At 39.6% G+C, this 14,226-nt stretch overlaps 1 protein-coding gene across 1 annotated transcript in view; it reads right to left on the bottom strand.

Moving 5' to 3' along the window:
* LOC140455522 (complement C4-A-like) overlaps positions 1-14,226 on the bottom strand; it is a 271,191-nt gene that overhangs the window by 208,679 nt on the left and 48,286 nt on the right. The window contains exons 7-9 of the mRNA XM_072550468.1: positions 8,722-8,809; positions 5,131-5,233; positions 3,660-3,786 (exon numbers count right to left, since the gene is read on the bottom strand). Coding sequence (XP_072406569.1) covers positions 3,660-3,786; positions 5,131-5,233; positions 8,722-8,809 — 318 coding nt within the window. The remainder of the gene's footprint in view (positions 1-3,659; positions 3,787-5,130; positions 5,234-8,721; positions 8,810-14,226) is intronic.

Below are 14,226 nucleotides of genomic sequence, written 5' to 3'. Positions count from 1 at the left end.
GGAGACTAGGACCCTCAATTAGAGGGGGTCAATTCAGAATAGAAATGTGGAGACATTTCTTCAGCCAGAGAGTGGTGGGCCTGTGTAATTCATTGCCGCGGAGTACAGTGGAGGCTGGGTCGCTTCATGTCTTCAAGGCAGAGATTGATAAATTCTTGATGTCACAAGGAATTAAGGGCTACGGGGAGAATGTGGGTAAGTGGAGTTGAAATGCCTATCAGCCATGAATGAATGGTGGAGTGGACTCGATGGGCCAAATGGCCTTACTTTCACTCCTATGTCTTATGGTCTTATGGTCTTGAAGAGTCCTCCCTGCTGTGTTGCAGAAAACAATGCACCCAATTTCCCAAGAACAATTACTTCAGAACAGAATTTTGAGATCGTGATTTTTGTTTTATTTTTGCATATTATCCTTCCTCAGATCATGATGACCGATTTAAAAGCTCACATTAATATTTCATTAATTTTTTCCTTGAACTGAATCCATCTCAGGGCTAGTTTGAGATTCTTACATAATCACGCAAAATAATGTTAAACATCAGGCAACACCAAGTTATAGTCGAACAGGTTTGTTTGGAAGTATAAGCTTTCAGAGCACTGCTCCTTTGTAAGGTGCTAGTGGGGCAGCATCATCGAACACAGAATGTATAGCAAAAGATCAGAGTGTCATACAACTGATGCAATATATTGAACAAACTTAGATTGCTGTTAAGTCTTTCATCTTTTGGAATGGGTTGCAGGCTTTGATTCATTAACATGTAAATCCCACAACTTCTCTCAAATCACATTCCCGGGTTAACTTAAGATTTTATATAAAAAAGTGACAACTCAGCTCAATTGGTCCATGAAAGGTGTAAGGTTCGAGTCTGTCTGTATTCCAATCTTGAGTCAGACAGGATCTATTTCCAAAGTAGGAATTTATACAATGTCACAAGGATTCACTGCCTACAGATTGCAGGCAAGGATGCCCCAAGGTCTGGTAATTTGGAGAGACCAAGCAGATGCTATGATAATGGATGAACAGACAATGCACAACAATTACCAGACAGGGGTGTCCCCTCCCAGTCGGGGAACACGGCAGTGGTCAGGGACATTCACCTCGGACCTTCAGGTGACCATCCTCCAAGGCAGACTTCAGGATGTGTAGAAACACAGAATGGTTGAGCAGAGGCTGATAGCCAAGTTCTGTAATCATGAGTATGGCCTCAATCAGGACCTTGGGTTCATGTCACACTATAGTGACCCCACTGCACTATACTCCACACACACACAAGCACACATAACGTACACTCTTACACACATACACACACACTCATGCAGACTCTCTCTAATGCACATGCTTTCTCTCAGACACACACACACCCCACACATACACTCTCACATGCACACACAAACACTGACACTCTCTCTATCTCCTCCACACACACACACACATACACTCTCTCTCTCTCTCTCTCTCTCTCTCTCTCTCTCTCTCTATGTCTATCTCTCTCCCTCTCTCCCTCACATGCACACACACAGATCTCTAAATCTATGAATGAATTTGCATTTGCAGGATTGTATTTGCAGAAGCATTCTATTTTTGTGAAAAAGCACCAAATCTGTTGGCAGTCAATCCATGTGACATTTTATAAATTCCTACTTTGGAAATAGAACCAATCTGACTCAAGATTGGAATACAGACAGTCTCTAACTATACCCCTTTAATGCATTGTCTGAGCTGAGATGTCACTTTTTTAAAAATAAAACCTTACGCTTATCTCAGGAATGTGACTTGAAAGAAGTTTTGGGATTCATATATTAATTAATTAAAACTAGCATCCCATTCTAAAAGATGAAAGACTTAACAGCAATCTAGGTTTGTTCAATATATTGCATCAGTCGTATAGGATGATATTTTCCTATAAATTCCATGTCCTACGGTCCTGCCCCGCTCGCTACTTGATGAAGGAGCAATGTTCTGAAAGCTCGTGCTTCCAAATAAACCTGTTTGACTACAACCTGGTGTTGTGTGATTTTTAACTTTGCCCACTCCAGTCCAACACCGGCACCTCCACAACATAAAATAACAGGAGCAGAAATACCTCATTTAGCCCTCAAGGCTGCTCCATTATTCAATACAAGCATGGCTGATCCTTTTGCTTTCATGTTACATATCCCCGATACCCCTCTAGTCCCTGTAATCCATGCTTAACAGGAGTCAGTCTTTATAATGATATTATTTAATATCTCTCTTGTGCTGTCTTCTGAGTAGAGAGTTCCAAAGCTGCACCCAAACTTTCTAAAAGGCAAGAAAGTCCCTATCTTGGAATGGTGAGCCCTGAATCTGAGACAGATCAAAAGTGGCCCACAAGAGGAAAATTCCTTTCCAGATTCATATTGGTAAGACCCCAGGATCTAATACACTTCTCTCAAATCGTCCTTCATTTGCGTAAACTCCAGTGTAAACAAGGTGACAAAAGATGTAAATGGATGCTGGAGATTAGAGTCGAGAGTGTGACTCTGGAAAAGCACAGCAGATCAGGCAGCATCCGAGGAGCAGGAGAATCAATGTTTCAGGCAATCCGAAACTTTGATTCTCCTGCTCCTCGGATGTTGTCTGAACTGCTGTGCCCTTTCCAGCACACACCCTCAATTCCATTTCAAACAAGCGCTCTCCATCTAAAATGCATTACAAGAGAATCCAATCATTCAGCATCACATAGTCATGTGCGTAGGGTCACTCCTTGCAGATTTCCTTCATCAATACGGAAGTGGAGTAGATTTTTTTTCTAATTATGAAAGCTGACAATTCATGCTTAATGCATCTGAGACCAGAACTGCTGTTCCATTTTTGACAGATTTAAATTCATATCTTGAGAATTCAGACAAACAATCTGGATCATGAGATCAGTAATGAACTCTAAGCTATAATTTCAAAACAAAATGCTTGCGTGTAGGATTCAGCTTGCTCAAGGAAATAAGTGGAAAAATCATCTCTTTTTATTTACATTTGTGTGCAACAATATTTTACTTTCATTTGAGTTGGCCTCATTCTTAGACCTTTTTTCTGCATCTAGCACATCTGGCTCCATATTGTACTGAGGTGACTAACTGGATGAACTATTCGTATGTTTGAGATAAATTTGAATTAATGCACCAAAAACTGCCATAGCTCAACCTGAACACAACTGGCATCTACAAGCAAATAATTCCCTTGGTCCAACAATAGCTTAGTGGTACTAATGCGAGACTATTATTTCAGCTATCATTCAGCTAATGTTGTGGAGAAGATGGATCAAATTCCACCACGCAGTTAGCGAAATTTAAAAACAAAACCTGGGTGAAACCATCTGGCTCACTCATGTCCTTTGGGGCAGGAAATCTCCCACCCTTACATAGACTCTAAACCCACATCAATGTGGTTCACTCCCAACTGTTGTCTAGGCAGTTAGGGCTGAGCAATAAATACTGACCCAAACAGCAACACTTGTATCCTGGGGAACTAATTCTTTAAAAAAAAACTTGCTTTCCATGTGCAGTTCTATGTTCAAGCTGCAATATATTTTACAAAATCTGCAGCAAACAGCCTAACCCTTGAGTTAGGACTTTGCCCTAACCTCAGTCAGGGTTAGGGACTGAGAAATTTACATGTGGTTTGGATAATTCAGCTTACTTACTGACTAATTCCACAGCAGTCACTGCCATATAGAGATGCAAACCCACAAGCTCATCAATGGACAGCAGGTTGGATTTTTCCAATAGACTTTGTGTGTTGAGAGATGACTTGACCTCTCCCTTCACCATCTAACAATAATGAAAAATATATTTGCATATCAATAACCTAAACATGACAAGTGCCTTAAAATATTGGTTTGCTTTTGAACTACAAGATAATAGTACATGAAAGCAAAACTTTGTAGATATACAATGCATTTCTGAGACACCACCTCATGTACTGAAGTCAACTGTATGTTATATTGAGGATATCTTAGTTGAGAAAAGACACCCATCGGCCCAGAAGTATGAAAGGAAAGAAATTGACAGATTATGTGCAGGTTGCTTAAACATCACATTCTTCTCTGTGAGTATAAACCAGTGTATACAAGTGTGGGTTTATAAGATGATTAAAAGAGTTGATATGTTAGCTATTGTCTGGTTAATTTTTCGAAACTTGCAAGAAAAATAAATGAATACGCCTAACATTACTATTATATAGTAAAAGGATGAGGGTTAGGGTTAGATTTAGCATTAGAATTAGGGTTAGGGATAGCCGCAACCCAAACATCATTACAGATAACATTTCATTGCTCAGAGGTTAGTGAAGGTGTGTATTTCTGAAGATACTGTTCATCCATTTGTGAGTGACTGTTGAAAATGTCCAAAATAGCATTGATTGATCGATTATCTTTTGTTGGCTAAGTTTAATGAGGGCTTGCAACGGACATGGTTAAATGAAGATAAACCACAGACAATTCAAGAATTAATCTTATCATGAACAAAATCATGATTTTAAAATGTCTGACTCCTGTTCTTGTAATTCATCTATTTCTTTTTTCCACCTTATATAAAGAAGAATCAACCACTTGTGATACTAAAAGGAGTCAAAGACTAAGGTGTGCACATGTGAGAGTGGAGATGAGATCACAATCCAACCAGCCACGATTTAATAAATGACGTAATAAATTCAAAGTGACAAATATGCTGATGTTGAGGCAAAACCATGATTTAATGTTGCTGCATAGTCCAAGAGTTTTATCACTTCAAGTGAAAAATTCAAAACAGATTTCATCATTCGAACAAACATGCAAAAGAGAAAACAAATCCTCATTGATGTGTCAGTGGATGAAATGTTGAGGGTGAAACTCTGTTGAATTTATTCAATTTCAACACAGTTAGAATATCATTCTAAAAGCATTTAAAGCTTAAAACATGCAAGAAGATGTTGTGGGCTGAGTTAAATGGGGCTTTCTGAAACTGTGCCAAGATGTGGAACTTGGTTCTTCCAATTTTCCATTTGTAGAGTCAGGACAGTAGAAATCGACAAGGAATATACAGGTGACAATGATTAATCCAAATTTAGTTGAGGTATAACTCATACTTTTACCAATTAGCCATGTCTACAAAGTAAAGCAATAAAGGCATAGTTACTGTTAGTTCTTGCTCAAGTCCTCCAATGTACGTCTTGTTCCTCCCATGAAGGATTCCAAACCTTACATATGCCTTTCCCTCGACAGCCTCCCCAAATGTATGCCTTTCAAAACAACAGTTTGATCTTAGAAGAAGGTAATGACATAACATGCATAACTAGTAATTTTTTGCATTTACTACCTTCTTTTTTTTAAAACAGCTCTAATTAGATTTATTAACCTGCATGTAAATACAACCAGATAATCAACATGACTAGAGGCAATATTACAGATGATCAACTTCATTTATGGTAAAGCATTTAAGGTGAATGGAGTAGGAGGCTCTTGCAAATATTGCAACATGAAACTTTGTCCCATAATGTGAAAATGATCATTAACAAAAACGTGCAGTTACATCAATTCTGGATGTAGGTTTGATCGCTGAGCTGGAAGGTTCGTTTTCAGACGTTTAGTCGCCAGACTAAGTAACATCTACAGTGAGCCTCCGGATGAAGCACTGATGGTGTAGCCCGCTTTATATTTATATATTTGGGTTTCCTTGGTTGGTGATGTCATTTCTTGTGGTGACACCATTTCCTATGGTGATGTCATTTCCTGTTCTTTTTCTCAGGGAGTGGCAAATGGGATCCAAGTCAACGCATTTGCTGATAGAGTTCCGGTTGGAATGCCATGCTTTGAGGAATTTTTTGTGCATGTCTCTGCTTGGCTTATCCTAGGATGGATGTGTTGTCTTAGTTGACTGGGACACATCCATCCTAGGACAAGCCAATCATTGTCAGTGAATGATTCATCCTCACCTAAGAGCTCAAAGTCTGCTAGCAGCAGCACTTGCACGGTTTCAACTGATGTCATTGCAAGCAGTGACTGATTGTTTATAGAACAAACAACTCCGCAAATTCTGTGACAATACACCTAGACCTGAGCTATCCAGGGGTAAAATGCATAATCCCTCATTCAAAATGTGTTATCGATTCTGATTAAATTAATGCCTATTTTTAGAAACCCTGGATATAATATTCATTCTTCTTTATTTCAAAAAAGAAACCTCATACTATTATATTCTAAAAGGAGTAGAAACACCCAGACTTCATTTCAGCAAGACCTCCTCAGACATCCATTCCTGCATTTCAAGCTGACAACTTCTTGATTCCACATTTTTAGGTTAACAATAATTCTGGACGCTTCTGCTATAATTGTTCTTTTTTTTCCTTCAGTCAAAGTTTAACAACAAATCTAAACCTTACATCATAAAGCAGGGTTATCAAAGAGATGGACATGTTAGGCAAGTGGACAAAAGTACCAGATGAAATACAATGTGGGAAATTGCAAGGTTAGGCATTTTAGTAGGAAAAACAAAGACGTAGCATATTTTATAAACATAAGAAGGTTTTGGAAATCTGAAGCCCAAAGGGACTTCTGAGTCCTAGTTCAGGATTTTCATCAGACTAAGACATATGTTCAGTTAGCAGAAGGAAAATTCAATATTGACATGCATTCAAGAGGTCAGTAAGACAAAAGCAGAGGTGTACTGTTGAGTTGATATAAGGTTCTGATAAAACTGCATTTGAATACTGTGAGCAGTCTTAGGCCCAATATTTAAAAAAAAGGTATGTGCTGGCATTGGAAGGGGGACCAAGTGGAGGCGATTTACAAGAATGGTCATAGGAAGAAGGGCTTGTCAAATCAGGAGCAGATGAGAATTCTGGGTCTGTACTCGATGGAGCTTAGAAAGATAAGTAGAGATGTAATTAAAGGTAGAGTTGATGTGAAAAATGTCTTTCCACTAGTTAGAGAGATTGGGACCCAAGGGCATAGTCCAACAGTGAAAGGACGACTATTTAGAAATGAGATGAGAAGAAATTTCTCAGAAGGCTGAGGGTGATTGAGTGTATTTAAATCAGAGATGGGTAAGTTCTTGATTAGTTAAGGGGTTAAAGGGCCACAGAGGGAAGGCAGGAGAATGGGACTGAGGAACTAACAGCCATAATCAAATTTTAGAGCAGAATCAATGGAAACATGGCCGAACCAGGCAACTGAGAAACATAGAGAAAGTGAGGACTGCAGATGCTGGAGAGTTAGACTCGAGAATCATGGCGCTGGAAAAGCACAGTAGTTCATGCAGCATCCAAGGAGCAGGAGACAGTCGACATTTCGGACATAAGCCCATTCCTGAAGAAGGGCTTATGTCTGAAATGTCAACTCTCCTGCTCCTCAGATGCTGCCTGACCTGCTGTGCTTTTCCAGTGCGATAATTTTCGAAATTGAGAAAAGTAACCAGTTTGTCTTATTCAGTCATGGAATAAGCATACCCACAATGCTGTTGGATTAGAGATTTCCAAAGTCTGGCCCCAACAAGACTGACAGAATAGGATATTGTAGTGACTCAAATAGGTGACTGGTTCAAAGAAAATGTTCAAAGGTTGGTCTTTCCATGAATATGCTGTCCTTGTACCTTTCGATCGATGATGCAATTAAAGTGAAGGATAAAATTAATCCAGTGTATTACAAGTAAAGGTATCTCAGGTTCGATTTCACAGGGAAGAAGAGTTTGGAGTTACCTAAAACAGTGCAGTGAATACTTGCATCAATACATTGGAACACTGAAAATATATTCTGGCAGATGAATGGATCATTAGTGATGGAACACAGATTGAAAAATGGAGAGAAGACAATGGTTTTATTCTTCACAGTTAATGAATCCACTACTAGCTTTGTTGTTTCTTCATATTTGCCAAACTTAAAGACAGATGTGAGAATGCTGCTCCTTTAACAAGTTTATGTGGTCCTTGGTTATTTTCAATGGGGTTGTAAAGGCAGAGGTTCTGTTATGTCTAGAAACATTGACTTGAAAACGCTTTTAATTTAAAAGCAAACACTGGTACAATGAAAAGCGAGTGGCCAGTACACCCAGTTCATGGTTTTTTTTTCTGATTTGGTTTGGTTTTATCAAGCAGACTGTTTTAAACTACTGATCAAAGAAAATGCTGGCGAGAAAAGATTCCCTGATGTAACAGAGGCTTTCTGGCTGACTCTATCTGACATCTCTCCTGTAAGAACCTGTGCTTGATTTTTTTTCCTTTTTTTGTCTAAAGGGTGCTTATGGAGATGTTGCAAGTATTTGGAACAGTATCATTAAGTTGCAATAAAGTCTGGGTTTTCAAGTAAGTTATGTTATTCTATATTCTGTTCTCTTTTGTTCGTGTTTCATTCAGTAGTCTGTAAATAAATTCTGTTTTGTTTAAAAGTGAAATATTTGACCAGCTGCATTGCTCCTGGAATATTCACCTGCTTCAAACAACGGGAAAAGTTAGGCTCTGGGCTACCTTCTTATAACGTTTTGAGAGGGTCTGGCCTCATCCATAACACAGGTCTCTCAAGTTTTTAGCAAGGAAGTTTGATACTCACTGCATAAAGGTACAGATATTCACCTGTGCATAAGAAGTTCTGGATCCATAATTTATTAATTTAAAAAAATTTTAATTAGGATGCAAACAATGTCATTTTAAACAATGTCATTAGAAACCACAGCAAACTTCACCCTTTAAAATACTGCAAATATATTGGCTGCTGTATTACCTGTGGACTCACTTACATTGCCACTATTTTGAACTGGAACTCCTCCTTGGTCACAAGGTAGAACATTTGATCTGCTTGTATCTTGACATCAAACCTGGGGAGAACTTCATCAGCATATAGTTATGTTTCAATCATTGGAGAATCTTGCAAAAACTGACAGATCAAAATGTTTTAAATGCAATGCACATTCTTATCAAAATTAGCTTCTCCATCAGTTCCACACTAGACCTATTTGCGAGAAGTTGACAGAGGTCCCGATTACATAATTAATCTGCTCATATTCAGAGACTGAAAAACAAGACTCTTTCATCTTCGCAGAATCTACAGTTTGACAGCAGTATTCCACTGGCGGTATGAGGATTTAAAATTCTTTATTCATATATTGCATGACTAGTGAGCTTGGATATATGGGTATGTGTGTATATCTATATGCGCAGAGACAGTGTTGGTGCTATGCTGGTTATGATTTGGAAACTGAAAGCAAGAGGTATTTTGCAATGACAATATCATGCAAAACAATTCCATGGCGAAAGTGAAGACTGCAGATGCTGGAGATCAGAGTCAAAGACGGCAGTGGCTGCGGTCTGTGGGAGGCAAATACACTCTTGCACTCACACCTTTTCTCACTCAGGCAAGCACGTAGCTTCACAATGGGACATCGATGTACATACAAATTGAACATCGGGAGCAAGCGATGAAGGACTTATGCCAGAAATGTTGATTCTCCTGCTCACCGGATGCTGCCTGACTGGCTGTGCTTTTCCAGCACCACACTCTTTGAAACAATTCCATGGAAATTAATTTACGCTTTCATGTATTTCTACCAATTAAACCTTGGTGACGTAAAAGGATCAACCATTGCTGTTCTAACAGAATGATCAGTGCGCCTTAGCACAAGACAGGAATCTTGCCTTTCATGTATGGCCTTGGGAGTGGATGGTGTAAATAAGAGGATGCTTGCAGAAATGTGCATGAAGATACATATGTTCCCGATGTTCAATTTGTATGTATGTATGTTGTCCCATTGTGATGCTGTGTGCTTGTCTGAGTGAGAAAAGGTTATGTGTTTTCACGTGGGTGTAAGAGTATATTTGTATTTGCGTGTGTATGCACATAGGCATAGTCTTATTCATACTTTTATGCATTTGCCAAATGTATCTCTATCTCAAAGGCATACAGACCATATCATCTGTATCAACATTCTTTAGGATAATATTCATTCAGATCTGGCTGCTACAGAAATATGTCACATCAGTCAGAATATTCAGTGAGCACTGTGTAATTTTGCCATCGGAATCGTTGACTCATTATGGCTTATATTAAAATAATCAATGGTAGAATCATAGAGTCAGACAGTTTCACAGCACAGAAGGAGGCCATTTGACCCACTGTGTCTGTACCAGCTCCTGAAAGAGCTACCCCAGCTAGCTCCATTCTCCAGCCCTCTCAGGGCACCACTTCCAAATACATATCCTGCTCTCTTTTGGAACCTCATACATCGTCTGCCTGAACCACTATTCCAGGCAGTTGTTCCAAATCCTGAGTAAAGAAGCTTCTCCTCATCTCACTACCAGCTCTTTTGATAACAGTCTTGAAGTTGTGTCTCTAGTTACTGTCATACCAACTGGAGGAAAAAGAATACAGTTCGTTTCCTTGTTAAAATTGTTCATACTTTTGAACTCCTCAATGAGGTCACCTCTTAATCTTCTCCACTCTCCACTCCAAAGAGAATACATTCAATTTCTCAAATCTTGCCTCGTATCTAAAATCCCTTATTCTTGGTACCATTCCAATAAATCTCCTATGGACTCTCTCCAGGCATAACCGTCCCTGAAATGAAGTTCCCTGAACCAAGCACAATATCTAAATATTTTACTGCTAATGATTTATAGAGTTTTAGCATCACTTCATTTGCTTTCATACTCTATGCATCTGTTTATAATATCAAGGTTCCTGAAACCTTTCTTAACAACAGTGACCATAATTCTATAAGTTTCAACTTACTAATGGCTAAGGACAAGTTATCCTCGGATGAAGGCACTAAATTGGGAGAAGGCTAAATACAACACTATTAGGCAGGAATTGATGAATGTACATTCCGCTGTTTCAGAGTAAATCCTCATCTGAAATATGAGACTTTTAAAAAAAAAATCTGTTCTTTAGATTTCAGAGCCATAAATTCTTGTGAACCTGAAGGGTAAGAATGACACAATTCAGGAGTCTTGAATGACAAGATAAATTAAGAAGCATATTTCAGCTCTAGGAAACTGACAACAAATGGAGCCCTTGAAGAATACAAAGCTGGCAGCAAAGGATTCAAAGAAGGAATTAGGAGGGCTAAAAAGGTGCTAGGAAATGTCTTTGGCAAACAGGATTAAGGGAAATGTCAAGGAAATTGTACATATATTAGGAACAACAAGGGTAACGAGGGAAAGGACAAGGACAAAGAGTGAATTTTAATGCAAGGAGAGGAAGTGAGTGAAATCCTTTGTTATGAAGATTTAGGTGTGCACTGTACTTTGAAGAGAGTGAAAGCTGGCAAGGACTTAACAGACACACAGTGTGCTGAAAAATTTCAAGATGTGACATTTGGCTGTGAAACAAATAGTTGGAGCTGAGTTGCTATGCTAGAAACAATTCAAATTGAGCCAATCAGTTTAAATTATGCTCCAAGATTACAAAATTCAATCATATTTGAATTTCACTGTCTTGACCACATCAAACCAATGAGACGATCTGATGTTTTGAGGTATAAAAATCAGGTATTTTGAACAGTTAGCCAGAGACAGAGGCATGAGCACCAATACTGACTGCCTGCAAACCTGCTGTCTGAAAGGTACTTTGATCAATGAAAGACTGTACAGCAGAAGACTGAAGACAAGACACCGGAGAGCTTACAGAGGAAGATAAAGAGCTGGCAAGTCTTGAAACTTTTTTTTTGTTAACTTAATCTGGGGTTTCATTGGATCAGTATAGCCTTGTAGAGTGGGAGATAGATAAATCGTTAAACATAGGACATAGAACATCACAGCACAGTACAGGCCCTTCGGCCCTTCATGTTGCGCCGACCTGTCATAACAATCTGAAGCCCAAAAGAGCCCAAGTTAAAACAAAGGAGATTTACAGTGTAGATAGTTGTTGTTTAATGTTCTCTTTTTGGAGTTAAAGAATAAAGTGTTATTGTTTTCTTTAAATAGTAGAATTTGGGTAGTTCTCTGTAACTCATATTTTAACAGATTATGGGGCGACGTGAGCTTTTCTGTGTGTCTGGTTTAAATTAGCTGAAGGGTTTACCCTATGTCGTAACATCTTAATGAATGCTTTCTATTTATTCGCCAATGAGAAGACAAGGTAGATGGTGAATTTTGGGAGGGAAATGTTGATATTCTGGAGCATTTTGATATAACAATGAGGAGTGTTCAGTGTTTTGAAAAACAGTAAGGTCGTCAAATAGCCAGGATCAAATGGGGAATGTCCCAGAATGCTGAGGGAGGCAGGTGAGAATATTTCAGGGGCCTTGTATGAAATCTTTGTGTCCTCTTTCGTCACAGGTGAGGCCTCAGAGGACTGGAGAATAATCAAGTTTAAAAATGACACAACACCAGGTTACAGTCTAACGGTCCTATTTGGAAGCATTAGTTTTCGGAGCACTGCTCCTTCACCAGGTAGTTGTCAACCAACTGATGAAGGAGCAGTCATCTGAAACCTAGTGCTTCCAAACAAACCTGTTGAACTATAACCTGGTGTTGTGTGATTTTTAATCATGTCCACCCCAGTCCAACAGCAGCCCCTCTGCATCATGGAGAATAGCCAACATTGTTCCTCTATTTGAGAAGGGCAACAGGGATAATGCGGGAAATTATGGGCCAGTAAATCTTACATCAGTGGAAGGGAAACTATCAGAGAAGATTTTTAACGATGCAATTTAGTCACACTTGATTTAAAAATGACTTATTCGTGATAGGCAGCATGGCTTTGTGCAGGGAAGGTTGTCTTGTACAAATCTGGTTGAGTTTTGTGAGGATATGACAAAGAAGGTTGATGAGGCCTGGGTTGTAAATGCTGGCGACGTGGACATTAGCAAGGTCTTTGATAAGGGCACGCATGGCAGGCTGATACACAAGGTGAAGGCACATGGGACCCAAGATGAGCTCAGCTGCGAGGTGTAGGGAATGCTGGATGACTAGAGAAATTGACGCTCTAGTCAAGAAAAAGAAGGAGACATGTCTCAGATATAGAGAGCTGGGATCGAGTGAAAGCTTAGCAGAGTGTAAGGGCAATAGGAATATACTTAAAAGGAAAACCAGGAGGGAAAAAGGGAGGCATGAAATATTTTGGCAAACAGGGTTAAGAGAATCCAAGGAGATTCTGTGAACATATTAAGTCAAAAAGAGTTAGCTCTAGAGCGAATAGGACCCCTTGAAGACCAACATGGATGCCTTATCTACAGGAGATGGATAAGATACTAACCAAATATTTCATGTAAGTGTTTCCTGTGGAGAAGGACATTGAAGATAGAGAACTTGTGGAAAATAAACAGCCACGTCTTCAAAAGTGTTCATTTTACAGAAGAGGAGGTGCCTGATGTCTTAAAACACATAAAGATGGATAAACCATTGGGACCTGAGCAGGTGTATCCCAGAACGTTGTGGTAAGCTAAAGAGGTTGATGTGCCTCTTGCTGGGAGACTTTTATCATGGGTGAGGTTGCAGCAGACTGGCAGTTGGCTAATGTGATTAGATTAGATTAGATTACTTACAGTGTGGAAACAGGCCCTTCAGCCCAACAAGTCCACACCGCCCAGACGAAGCGCAACCCACCCATTCCCCTACATTTCCCCCTTACCTAACACTACGGACAATTTAGCATGGCCAATTCACCTGACCTGCACATCTTTGGACTGTGGGAGGAAACCAGAGCACCCGGAGGAAACCCACACAGACACGGGGAGAATGTGCAAACTCCACACAGTCAGTCACCTGAGGCGGGAATTGAACCCAGGTCTCTGGCGCTGTGAGGCAGCAGTGCTAACAACTGTGGTGCCATTATTTTTAAAAAGTGGTAAGGAAAAGGCAGAGAACTATACATTCCATGAATCTAGTCTATGCTTTATAGCCCGGTGATCCTGACGTCAGTGGTGGGTAAGTTGTTGGAGGGGATTCTGAGGGACAGGATTAACATGTAATTGGAAAGGCAAGGACTGATTAGGGCGAGTCAATATGGTGTTGCACTGGGAAATCTTGTTTCACTAACTTGTTTGAGTTTTTTGAAGAAGTGACAAAGAAGATGGATGGAGGCAGATCAGTAAACATTGTCTATATGAACTTAAGCAAGGTGTTCAATAAGGATCCACAAGATAGACTGGTTCGCGAGGTTACATCACTTGGAATCCAGAAGGGAGCTAATGAATCCAATACAACATTGGCTTGAAGGGAGGAGACAGTGATTGGTGGTGGAAGGTTGTTTTTCTAACTGTGGGCTTGTAACCAGGTATATGCTGCATGTATTGTTGCTTTTTGTT

The sequence above is a fragment of the Chiloscyllium punctatum genome, chromosome 30 (genome assembly GCF_047496795.1).
Source record: "Chiloscyllium punctatum isolate Juve2018m chromosome 30, sChiPun1.3, whole genome shotgun sequence".
Classification (NCBI taxonomy): domain Eukaryota; kingdom Metazoa; phylum Chordata; class Chondrichthyes; order Orectolobiformes; family Hemiscylliidae; genus Chiloscyllium; species Chiloscyllium punctatum.
This window is presented reverse-complemented; position numbering and strand designations above follow the sequence as displayed.